Source organism: Arachis stenosperma, chromosome 1 (genome assembly GCF_014773155.1).
Source record: "Arachis stenosperma cultivar V10309 chromosome 1, arast.V10309.gnm1.PFL2, whole genome shotgun sequence".
Classification (NCBI taxonomy): domain Eukaryota; kingdom Viridiplantae; phylum Streptophyta; class Magnoliopsida; order Fabales; family Fabaceae; genus Arachis; species Arachis stenosperma.
Window position 1 is genome coordinate 30,304,437 of NC_080377.1, and position 13,446 is coordinate 30,317,882.

The 13,446-nt window shown below is 39.9% G+C and overlaps 1 protein-coding gene across 1 annotated transcript; it reads left to right on the forward strand.

The window, feature by feature from the left end:
- Positions 1-8,357: 8,357 nt before the first annotated feature.
- LOC130976929 (uncharacterized) lies at positions 8,358-9,856 on the forward strand. The gene is made up of 2 exons (XM_057901886.1): positions 8,358-8,580; positions 9,387-9,856. The coding sequence occupies exons 1-2, from the start codon at positions 8,358-8,360 to the stop codon at positions 9,854-9,856; spliced, it is 693 nt and encodes a 230-aa protein (XP_057757869.1).
- The last annotated feature ends 3,590 nt before the right edge of the window (positions 9,857-13,446 follow it).

Genomic DNA, 13,446 nt, shown 5'->3' on the forward strand with positions numbered 1-13,446 from the left:
CTTGAGCGCCCATCCTGACGCACCGCATGCACCATTTCCTACTCTGTCCTCCACAAGGGCAGGGCAGCCTCCTGGAAGCTACTTTCTCATGGGCTGAAAATTGGATTAAAAATCCAATTTAACTCATTTCTTCACTAAATCAAAAGCCCATCCAAATTCCAAAATCCAAGAATAGAAAGTGTATAAATAGGAGATAGTTTGATGTAATTAGAACCCTTTTTTTGATTTTTGAATTTTGACATTTTGAAACTTCATCTTCTCTGAGAGCTTTGAACTGAGATTTGAGAGAATTATGAAGGAGAATTGATATCTCTTCTTCCTTGTTCTTTCTTGAGCTTTTTTTACTTTTTTTGTTTGAGTCTTGGGTGTGAAGAATTGAGGAATTTCTGTCTCAATCTCCATTTAAGATCTCTTTGATTTCTCTACTGCATAATTGAGTTGAATCCCAATTCCTTTACTGCTTCTTCTTTAATTTCTTGTTAATTGCTTTGTGAATTTGGATCTGGGAAGGCAATTGAGATCTAGACTTTGCTATCTAGTCTCTGGAGTCCTGAGATCCCATTTTCCTTTTGGTTCTTCTGTGAACCCCTGCTGCAATTTAATTTCCCTTTCTGTTTGAGATCTAACAAAATTCAAATCATCTCTTGCTTTGATAATTGTTGCAATTTAATTTCCCTTGCTTGAATTCTGAAATCCCAGTCCTCAAATCCTTTTTCCATTCAAGTAATTTATATTTCTTGCACTTTAAGTTACTGCAATTTACATTTCTTGCACGTTAAGTTTCAGTCATTTAATTTCTTGTTCTTTAAGATTCAGCTCTTTTACTTTCAGTTCTCTTTAATTTCTGCAATTCACCCCTCTCCCTTTACATTTTCTGCTATTTACTTACTGTTGGATACAAAATCACTCAACCAATACTTGATTCCCTTGACTAAATCAACCACCGAACTAAAATTGCTCAATCCTTCAATCCCTGTGGGATCGACCTCACTCCCGTGAGTTTTATTACTTGATGCGACCCGGTACACTTGCCAGTGAGTTTTGTGTTGGATCGTTTTCCACACATCACCTATCAGAAAAAAAATCCCTTGAGAACAAAAATAAAGCAGAAAGAAAAGGAGGAAGAAAAAGCCAATGTGGCAAGAAAAACAAAGAATAAAGGCTGGACACCAAATAGCTTGGACCCTAGAACACATGCCTGTGGTGTTCTTGTACTAGGATATGCTTGGACAAGTAAATTCTAAGGGGTATTTCAAAACCTGGCCACTTAGATCAACTGATTTGGGATGGCCAATTGAAAGTCCACAATAAAGAGCAACCTAGATACAGAACATTTAGTTATCCAAAGAGATGCTGGGCATCAATGATCCTAGGAGGAAATAGTTAGCCATGTGTCTGTGGTGGAGAGATGTTGAGTAAAAATAAAGCCAAAGGCTACTACAACATTTGACACCAAGCCTTCAAAGAATAATAAGCTTGTTAAGCAAAATAAGAAAAGAAAAGTTAGCAAGGGAGCAAGTAAAGAGTAAACCTTATAACAGCAAGCTTAGTAAGCCTTTGAGGAAAAGCGTATATTATGTAACAGCAACCAATAACTGAGTTATCATTGTCTGCATAAAAACTCCATGAACCAAGTTCTACTATATGCCTAATAAGGATATGTATGCTTTTCTTTTTTCATTTCATTTCCTCTTAATTTTGATGCTTGCTTGGGGACAAGCAAGATTTAAGTTTGGTGTTGTGATGACAAGTCATCATATACCCATTTTTCAAGCTAATTTCACTTGTTTCACTAGTTTTTATGCACTTTCTTGCACCATAAGTAAGCAATTTAGAGTGGAATTGCATGTTTTATTTGAATCAATCAACCACCACTTAATTGATGCTAAATCATGAGGTTTAAGCTAAATTTAATAGAATTTTAATTAATTTATAAACCTTGTGAATTTAGTGATACTTTGATTGGTTGTTTTGATTATTTGAAGGTGAAGAAAAGAAGAAAAGAGTGAAGCGTGGCTTAAGAAAGCGTGGCCTAAGGAAGAAAAGAGTGTAGCGCATGAAAGGAAGGAAGCCACACTGCCCTCCTCAAGAGCACACTGCCCTCCAAGGGAGCACAACAATGAACCAAGCACTCAAGGCCTCAATGCCCTGCCCTCCTTGAGGGAGGAGCACAATTCTAGGCCAAGAAATAAGGGGAGGAAAAATTCTGCCCTGCCCCCCTCAAGAGCAATATCGGGCTCTCACCAAAATAAATCAAAGGAAATTGTCTCCAAGTGCCACCCATGGGTTTCGAACCCAATAACAAGAAGGAAAGAAGTAGCGCTCAAATACAAGGAAAACAAGCAAAAATTGGTTTGTTTTCAACCTCCAAGGATCGAACATAGCACCTTGAGGAAGCAAAGAACTAGGCGCTACTTTGGTGCCAAGAAACCTAAGGAAGAAATGCAACAAAAGCCATCCAGCAAGTTTCGAACTTGGGACCTCACCCAAGAACAAGGAAAGCCTGCACTTCCCTGTCCTTGTGGAGGGCAGGGCAGCATTTCTTGGTGCATGGCGCACATCCTTTGCACGGCCAGCAGCAAGCACGCACGGGCAGGGAGGCAAGGCGCACCATGGCAACATTGCCCTGCCCTCCACAAGGGCAGGGCAGCATCCTGATGCCTATCCCACACTTGGTACGCAACATACTTCATCACACAATTTCCCTGCTCTGCCCTCCACATGGGCAGGGCAGCCTCCTGGGAGCAAGATGGGCTGAATTTCACTCAAAAATCTAACTTAATTCATTTCTTCACCAAATCAAAAAGCCCACTCAAAATTCTTAGATCCAAAATAGAAAGTGTATAAATAGGTGTTAGTTAGGATTAGAGAAAAGGTCTTCTTCTTTTTTTAAGAGCTTATTTCATTTTGAATTTTCATCCTTAGTCACTGGAGAGCACATTCCATTTTTTTTGTTATTCTGCAAACTTGTCTTGAGAATTGGAGGAGGGAATTCACTTCTTCTTCCTCTGATCATTTTGTTTTCTTTGTTGGGTTTTGTTTGAGTCTTGAATGTGAAGAATTAGGGAACTTCTGTCTCAATCTCCATTTAAGATCTCTTTGATTTTCCTACTGTATAATTAAGTTGAATTTAATTCCCTTTACTGCTACAATCTTTAATTTCTCTTTAATTGCTTTGTGAACTTGGATCTAGGAAGGCAATTGAGATCTAGAATCTGCTATCTAGTCTCTGGAGTCCTGAGATATAATCTTCTTTTTGGTTCTTTTGCTGAACCACTGCTGAAATCACATTTTCCATTTCTGTATGAATTCTAGTTACTTTCAATTCATCTTTTGCTTTGTTAATTGCTGCAATTTAATTTCCCTTGCTTAAATTCTGAATTCCCAGTCCTTAAATCCCTTTTCCATTCAAGCAATTTATATTTCTTGCACTATAAGTTACCACAATTTACATTTCTTACACTTTAAGTTTCAGTCATTTAATTTCTTGTTCTTTAAGATTCAGCACCTTTACTTTCAATTCTCTTTAATTTCTGCAATTCATCCCTCTCCCTTTACATTTCCTGCTATTTACTTACTGTTGGATACAAAATCACTCAACCAATACTTGATTCGCTTGACTAAATCAATCACTAAACTAAAATTGCTCAATCCTTCAATCCCTGTGGGATCGACCTTACTCCCGTGAGTTTTATTACTTGATGCGACCCGGTACACTTGCCGGTGAGTTTTGTGTTGGATCGTTTTCCACACATCAGCCATCACCTTAGCAATTTCATAAGCAGGATGTATCTCACAGATGCCTCAGATACCATTCGATGTAAAGCTTTCCCAACTACTCTGACCAAGATGGCAATAAAGTGGTTTGACAGTCTGCCGTCAAGATCAATAGCAAGCTTTGATGACCTTGCCAAAAAGTTCCTAGCTAGATTCTCCATCCACAAAGAAAAAGCTAAGCACGCCCCTAGCCTATTAGGGATTAAGCAAGGAGATCGGGAGAGCCTCCGCAATTACATGGAAAGATTCAACAAGGCGTGTCTAGACATACAAAGTCTGTCAACAGAAGCAGCCATCATGGGTCTCATCAATGGTCTATGAGAAGGACCCTTTAGCAACTCCATATCAAAAAAGCATCCAACAACTCTGAACGAGGTACAAGAACGGGCAGAGAAGTATATCAACATGGAGGAGAACTCTCGATTGGGAGAAAATTCAAAATCCGAATTCTCTTACCCTCCTCGGGACAAAGACAAAGAGTCCAAGAAAAAAGAAGACCAGCCTACTGAAAAACCTAGAAAATACCACAACTACACTCAACTAAGAATGTCCCTTGTGGATGTGTACAGGGAGATATGCAACACGGAGAAGATCCCACCACCTCGCACAATCAAACACAAAAGAGGAGGGGAAAATCAGATAGAGTACTGTGAATACTGATAAATCCCAATTTGTAGTTTATCTTGTGCTTATTTCGGGGGATTTTATCACATTTTCCCACATTTATTCAATGAAATAGCATGGTTTTGTAATTCTCCTTGAATTTGTGCTTAAGTGTAAAAACATGCTTTTTAGGCCCTTGAACTGGTGATTTTGATTCACCTTAATTCCATTCGATGTCTTGATATATTTGTTAAGTGATTTCAGGTTTAGAATGCAAAGATTAGATTAAAGGAATGAAGGAAAAGCATGCAAAGTGGGAGAACTCATGAAGAAATGAAGGAATCGTAAAAGTTGTCAACCCTGACCTCTTCGCACTCAATCAATCATAACTTGAGCTACAAAGATCCAAATGAGGCGGTTCTAGTTGCGTTGAAAAGCTAACATCCGAGGCTTCAAAATGATATAAAATTTGTTATATTTGCTTAGCGCCTAAGGACACGTACACGCGCATGACTCCTCCACGTCGGTTGCTGCATATGACCCATTAAAAGCAACTCGTGGCCAGTGATTTCTGAAGAATTTTGGGCCCAATCCAACTCATTTCTGATGCTATTTCATGTAAAATTCAAGCTTGGGCAAATGGGGAGCAATTGTTTGGAGTTTTTGCATCATGTAGCTTAGTTTCTAGAGAGAGAATCTCCCTCTTCTCTCTAGAATTAGGTTAGGTTTAGGTTAAATTCTCTTAGATCTAGATTGAATTTCTTGTTCTCATCTTGTTTCTTCTACAATTTCTTGTTCTACTACTCTAATTCTCTTGGTTCTCTTGTTAATTTTACTTTTATGCCTCTTTTATGTTCATGAATGCTCATATTGGATTTGGATCTCCTTTAATGAAATTTGATGTTTGATGGTCATTTAATTGTTGATTTGAGTTGTTATTATTGTCTCTTTGCAATTGGTAGTTGGTAGATTTTATTATTCTTGCACTTTTATTATACTTTCTTCCTATGCCTTCCAAGTGTTTGACAAAATACTTGGTAGGATGTTAGAGTAGATTTTGAGCATTCTTGGCTTAGAAAGAGTAATTAGGCAATCTTGAGTCATGAAAATCCAACCTATGTTGGTGATCTAGAGTTGCTAGCTAATATTGTTTCCATTGATACTAATCTTTTGCCTATTCAATTAGTAAGTTGGTTAGGACTTTTGGAATGAGATTAACTAGTCTTATTAGACTTTCTCTGAGTGTGAGGATAACATGATACCTTCCTCCATCGTCGGGGATGACGTAATAAGATAAATTCTTGTTTATTATTGTGATATGATTGACTAGTCTTGTTTGACGTTCTCCCTATGTAAAGATAACATGATACCTTCTTCCATTTGTTGGAGTTGACTAAATAGGATGAATTAATCATTATATGACTAGGATAGAAAGCCTATATTCTCAACCCTTGCCATGAATGTCTCTCTTTATTAATTGCTTTCTTTAAATTGCTTACTTGATTTACTTTTCTTGCCATATACTTTATTGCCCTTATCAATCAAACCGCCATAGTACTTCATAGCCAATAATTGACCACTTCATTGCAATTTCTAGTGAGACAACTCGAAGTCTAAATACTTTGGTTAATTTTCATTGGGGTTTGTACATGTGACAAAACCATATTTTAATTTGATGCGAGAGTTTACTATCGATTTGGACTATACTAACAACGGAATATTTTGTGGAATTCTGAACCGGTATAAATTCTTGCTATCAAATACCACCGAATCTACGGACACTCTACCAACGAGTGCTTCGACCTAAAGATTGTCATCGAGAAATTGGCAAGAGAAAGGCGACTAGATCGGTACCTAGCCAATAAAGCAGAGGAACCAAGAAAAAGAAGAAGAGATGAAGAGGTCGGATGAGTTGAACGCCCACCTCACAACCCCGAGAGACATGTTCATATGATAAATGGAGGATTCGTAGGAGGAGGGATCTCTAAATCATCTCGCAAAAGACACCTTAAAGAGGTATATCATGTCGGAGAAGGGGGTAGGTCACCCAACCTCCCCACTAGTACCTTTACCCAAGAGGACGCAACAGGCATCATTCTGGGGCATGACGATCCCATGGTCATCACCATCATACTGGCCAATGCTAATCTCCACCAAACATTGGTAGACCAAAGGAGCTCCGCAAACATCTTGTTCAAAGCCGCATTCGACAAGCTCGGTCTACAAGAGAAAGAGCTCAGAGCGTACCCAAATAGCTTGTTCGGACTAGGGGACACCCCAATTCAACCACTAGGATACATCTCTCTGCATACAAGTTTTGGAAAAGGAACCCGATCAAGGACACTAAGCATAGACTACATTGTAGTCGACGTGAGCTCAGCTTATAATGCCCTTATAGGTCAGACAACATTGAACCAGCTCGCCGCGGTAGTCCACTCCACATCTATGCATGAAATTCCCAACACCAGAAGGGATTGCCACAGTAAAAAGAGATCAAAAGTTCGCGTGACGCTGTTACAACGAAAGTCTGAACCTTAAAGGAAACCACAGCGGGAAAAAAATCAACACCATTGAACTAGGGGGAGTTCGAGCTCGCGAAGAACTTCATCCACAACCCAAAAGTGAGATCAAATAAGTCCAGATCGGGGATACTCGGGATAAAACAAAAACATAGGGGCAACCTTGAAAGGAGACTTAAAGGAGCCACTGATACAATTCCTAAAGGAGCAGACATGCCCGGCATAGATCTCGAGCTAATATGCCATAAGCTGGCAGTATACCTCGGATCACGGCCCATGCAACAAAAATGCTGAAAGCTCGGACCAGAAAGATCCCAAGCTGTGGAAGAGGCAAGGTTCATAAGGGAAGTCAAATACCCATCATGACTAGCCAACGCTGTCTTGGTGAAGAAGTCAAATGGCAAGTGGAGAATGTGTACTGACTACACCGACCTTAATAAGGCCTACCCAAAAGATCCCTACCCGCTCCCTAACATAGATACTCTAGTGGATGCCTCTTCTGGATATAAGTACCTCTCCTTCATGCATGCCTACTCAGGATACAACCAAATCCCAATGTACCCACCTGATCAAGAGAAGACCTCATTCCTAACCCTAAAGGCAAACTATTGCTATATAGTTATGCCCTTTGGACTCAAGAATGCAGGAGCTACCTACCAAAGACTGATGAATAAAGTCTTTGCTGACAATATCGGGAAACTCATAGAGGTTTACGTAGATGATATGCTGGTAAAAACACAAAGTGAGGAGTCATTGTTGTTCGACCTCACCAAAGTGTTCGACACCATAAGAAAGCATGGTATGCGGCTTAATCCCGCAAAGTGCACCTTTGCGGTAGAGGCTGGAAAATTCTTGGGCTTCATGCTAATATAAAGAGGAATCGAGGCGAACCCGGATAAATGCCGGGCTGTACTCAACATGTAAAGCCCGAGCTGCGTCAAAGAGGTACAACAACTCAATGGAAGACTTGCAGCCCTTTCCAAGTTTCTAGCCGAACCAGCCATAAGATCTCTCCCCTTTTACGCGACATAAAGGAAGGGAAAAATGTTTGAATGGATAGCAGAGTGCGAGCAAGCGTTCCAAGATTTGAAAAAATTCTTGGGGCAGCCACCCATCCTTACCCGACCATGGGAAGGAGAAACACTCATATTATACCTCACAGTGGGAAGTCGGGCAATAGCCTCAGCACTAGTCAGAGAAGACGAAAGTGGGCAACAACCCATTTACTTCATCAGCAAAGCTCTACAAGGGGCCGAACTAAACTATCAAAATATAGAAAAGTTTGCTTACGCCCTCATATTCACTTCTCGACGACTCTGCCCATACTTCTAAGCTCACACTATCAAGGTTCGGACTGACCAGCCCATAAAAGGCATCCTGCAGAAAACAGACTTAGTTGGAAGAATCCTACAGTGGGCAGTCGAGTTATCCGAATTCGATCTTCAATATGAAGCCCGGATGGCCATCAAATTACAGTATCTGGCTGACTTCATTGCCGAGTACACTGACACCCCGGTAGCCCCCACAAAATGGAATCTCTACGTGGACGGTTCTTCAAACAAAACCGGGAGTGGCGCAGGTGTAATTATAGAAAGTGATCAGGGAACCCAAATCCAGCTCTCACTAAAGTTTGAATTCCCTGCTTCAAATAATCAACCTGAATATGAGGCACTACTAGCTGGTTTGAGGCTGGCTAGGGAGGTAGGAGTTCAAAAGCTTATCATCTTCAGCGATTTACAAGTAGTTACCTCTCAAATAGAGGGGAGCTACCAAGCTAAGGATCCCACCATGAAGAAATATCTGGACAAAACAAGAGAACAGCTCAGATTACTCGGGAAATATGAGGTCCAACATATACCTCGAAAACAGAATACCCGAGCTGATGCACTTTCAAAACTAGCCAGAACCAAACCAGGGGGCAACAATAGAAGCCTCATCCAAGAGACGTTACAAAGTCCATCGATCTTGGAGGAAGAAAAGGTCTTAGTCATAGCAGGTCAGGACCAAGGATGGATGACTCCCACAATCAACTACCTCAAGTCAGAGATACTTCCCACAGATAAAAAAGAGGCAAAAAGGCTAATACGAGAGGCACAATACTACACCATAGTGGGCGACATCTTATATAGGAGAGGGATCTCAACACCCCTCCTAAAATGTGTGCCGACCTCCAATACTAGGGAAGTCTTAGAAGAAGTACACAGTGGTATGTGTGGCAACCACATGGGGGCGCGAGCTCTTTCTAAAAAGGTACTCCGAGCTGGTTTCTTCTGGCCAACCTTGCAAAAAGAAGCGATAGAGTTTGCCCACCATGTCAGAAGCATGCTAACTTCCACATCGCTCCACCAGAAGAACTTATCAGTGTAACATCACCATGGCCGTTCGCAAAGTGGGGGCTCGACATCCTCAAACCCTTCCCCCAAGGGTCGGGACAAGTCAAGTTCCTCATTGTAGGGGTAGACTATTTCACAAAATGGATTGAGGCAGAGCCCTTAGCTAATGGCACCACTCAAAGAAGTCGGAAATTTCTATACAGAAACATTATTACAAGATTCGGGGTCCCTTACTCCATCACCACAGATAATGGCACTCAGTTCATCGACACAGGTTTCAGGAACTTAGTAGCTGACCTGAAAATACACCACCAGTTCACATCTGTAGAACACCCACAGGCCAACGGACAGGCAGAAGCCACCAACAAAGTCATATTAGCTGGGTTAAAAAAAAGACTACAGGACGCGAAAGGAGCTTGGGCTGAAGAGCTCCCACAAGTCCTATGGGCATATCAGACAACTCCGCACTCCACCACAGGAGAATCACCCTTCCGACTTGCGTACAGGATGGAGGCAATGATTCCAGTGGAGATAGAAGAAGGATCCCCCAGAATGATCCTCTACAATGAAGAGGCCAACTCCCAAATTCAAAGGGAAGAGCTCGACCTACTTCTAGAAGCCTGAGAAAGAGCTCGGATTAGAGAAGAAGCATTAAAGCGTCAAATGGCCTCAAAATATAATCAGAAGGTAGTCCAACGAAGCTTCACCACCAACTATCTCATCTTAATCTGAATGATATCGGAGCAGGTCGATCAGGAGAAGGGAAGCTAGCAGGCAATTGGAAAGGACCTTACCGAGTTGTTGATGTACTAGGGAAAGTGATGAGCGGATAATTTATACGCTTTTTGGCATTGTTTTTAGGTATTTTTAGTATGTTTTAGTTACTTTTTAGTATATTTTTATTAGTTTTTATGCAAAAATCACATTTCTGGACTTTACTATGAGTTTGTGTGTTTTTCTGTGATTTCAGGTATTTTCTGGCTGAAATTAAGAGACCTGAGCAAAAATCTGATTCAGAGGCTGAGAAAGGACTGCATATGCTATTGGATTCTAACCCTTCTGCACTCGAAGTGGATTTTCTCAAGCTGCAGAAGCTCAATTGGTGCCCTCTCAATTGCGTTAGAAAGTAGACATCTTGGGCTTTCCAGCAATGGATAATAGTCCATACTTTTCTGAGATTTGATGGCCCAAACTGGCGTACAAACACCCACCAGTGACCCTTTTCTGGCATAAAACGCCAAAATTGGCATCAGAACTGGAGTTAAGCACCCAAACTAGCATCCAAGCTGGCGTTTAACTCCAAGAATGGCCTATGCACGTGAAAGCTTCAAAGCTCAGCCCAAGCACACACCAAGTGGGCCCCGGAAGTGGATTTCTGTAAACCCTAGTAACTAGTTTGGTATATATAGCACTTTCTACTATTGTATTGAAGGGGTAGCTTTTGAGAATTATCTTATGCCACTCGGGAGGCTGGCCATTCAGCCATGCCTAGACCTTCTTCTCTTAAGTATTATTGTTTCTCTTTTAATTCACGCCTACTTCTTCTCCAAGATATACTCTCATACTTAATTCAGTTAAGTCAGAATGAAGGGGGTGACCCGTGACAATCATCCACTATCTTCATTACTCGCTTAGCCAAGATCCGCGTGCCTGACAACTACAAGCGGTCTACATGATGTTCAACGTAGTCATTGGATGACAGCTGGAGTATAATCTCTTGGGTCTCTGATCCATGAACTGAGTCCGCATGGTTAGAACCTTCGTGGTATAGGCTAGAAACAATTGGCAGCATTCCTAAGATTCGGAAAGTCTAAACCTTGTCTGTGGTATTCCAAGTAGGATCTGGGATGGGATGACTGTGATGAGCTTCAAACTCATGACTGTTGGACGCAGTGATAGTGTGCAAAAGGATAGAGAGATCCTATTCCGACACAAGTGGGAACCGACAGATGATTAGCCATGCGGTAGCTATGCCTGGTATTTTTCATCCGAGACGAGAAATCCGACAGTTGATTAGCCGTACAGAAACCGTAGCCGGACCATTTTCACTAAGAGGATCATACAGCTTGCCATGGAAGGGAGGACGCATGATTGGATGAAGAAAATAGGAAAGCAGAGGTTCAGAAGCAACAAAGAATCTCCAAACGCTTATCTGAAATTCCCACCAATAAATTACATAAGTATCTCTATGTTATTTTTCGTATTATTTATCTTCTAATTATTAATACCTCATAACCATTTGAATCCGCCTGACTGAGATTTACAAGATGACCATAGCTTGCTTCAAGATGACAATCTCTGTGGGATCGACCCTTACTCGCGTAAGGTTTTATTACTTGGACGACCCAGTGCACTTGCTAGTTAGTTGTGCGGAGTTGCAAAAGTGTGATTGCAATATTGTGCACCAAGTTTTTGGTGCCGTTGCCGGGGATTGTTTGAGTTTGGACAACTGACGGTTCATCTTGTTGCTTTGATTGGGTAATTTTTGTTATGTTTGAGCTTTTTATTTTTATTTTCGAAAAATACAAAAAAATTTAATAGAATCATAAAAACAAAAAAAATTTGTTTTTCTTGTTTGAGTCTAGTGTCAAATTTTAAGTTTGGTGTCTTGCATGTCTTTCTCTTCTTAAAAATTTTCAAAAATATGTTCTAGATGTTCATCATGATCTTCAAAGTGTTCTTGATGTTCATCTTGACATTGAAAGTGTTCCTGCATGCATTATTAGTTTTGATCTTAAGTTTTTCTGTTGTGATTCATTTTGTTGTTTTTCTCTCTCCTTATAAAAAGATTAAAAAAATAAAAAATATATATCTTTTCAAGTAAATAATACAGAGAAGTGAAGGATCAGAACATAAAGCAGAGGATCACAAGAAAAAGAGGTCACTGGCGTTAAAATGCCAGTAAAGAGGCACTTTGGGCGTTAAACGCCAGAATGGCTATCATTCTGGGCATTTAATGCCAGTAAAGGTATCATTATGGGCATTAAATGCCAGAATGGGCAGTGTTCTGGGCGTTTAACGCCAAAAATGGCATCATTCTGGGCGTTCAGAAAAATGCCCAGTAAAGAAGGATTCCTGGCGTTTAATGCCAGCCAGGGTATTTGGCTAGGCGTTAAATGCCCAAAGAGGCAGCCAAATGGGCGTTAAACGCCAGAATCGATAGCATTCTGTGCGTTTAACGCCAGAATGACACTAGGGAGGTAATTTCTTTTCCAATTCAAATTCTTTCAGATTTTCATGTTTTAATTCATAATTTAAAATCTTATCATTTTCATATCATATTTTAAAAAATCCTTGCTAACAATTAATGTTTTGATTCAAAAAATTGCAAGTTTGTTCCTTTTTTGTTAAGAAGGGATCAATCTTTAAATTCTAGAATCATATCTTTTAGTTTCTTGTTAGTCATGCATCAATTTTAAAAACAAGATCAAATCTTTTTTATTTCTTTTTCAATCATATCTTTTCAGATCATATCTTTTTCAATCAGATCTTTTTCAATCATATCTTTTTAAAATTTTGATTTCAAAATCTTTTTCAAACTTCTTATCTTTTCAAAATTATTTTCAAATCTTTTTTAACTAATTACTATTTCTTATCTTTTTCAAAACCACCTAACCACCAATTTTCGAAAATCACTAACCACTTTTTCAAAAATGTTTTTAATTTACTAATTGTTTTAGTTTTAATTTTCGAATACTTTCTCTCTCTCAGCTCTTTCTATTTATTTGCTAACAATTTTCTTCTACTTATAATTCGAACCATTTCTCTCCCTCTGTGTTCGAATTCTTCTTATTCTCTCTCTACCTCATTCCTCTATTCTTCTTTTCTTCTGACACCTCAAGGAATCTCCATACTGTGACATAGAGGATTCCACTACTCTCTTTGTTCTCTTCTTTTCATATGAGCAGAAACAGGGATAAAAATATTCTTGTTGAAGCTAATCCTGATCCTGAAAGGACTCTGAAGAAGAAGCTAAGAAAAGTTAAAGCACAACACTCTGGAAAGGACCTTACAAAAATTTTTGAAAAAGAAGTAGACATGGCAACCGAACCTAACAACAATGCCAGAGATGCAAAGAAGATGCTTAGTGAGTACACTGCACCAACTTCCAACTTCTGTGGAAGAAGCATCTCAATTCCTGCCATTGGAGCAAACAACTTTGAGCTTAATCCTCAATTAGTTTCTCTAATGCAGCAGAATTGCAAGTTTCATGG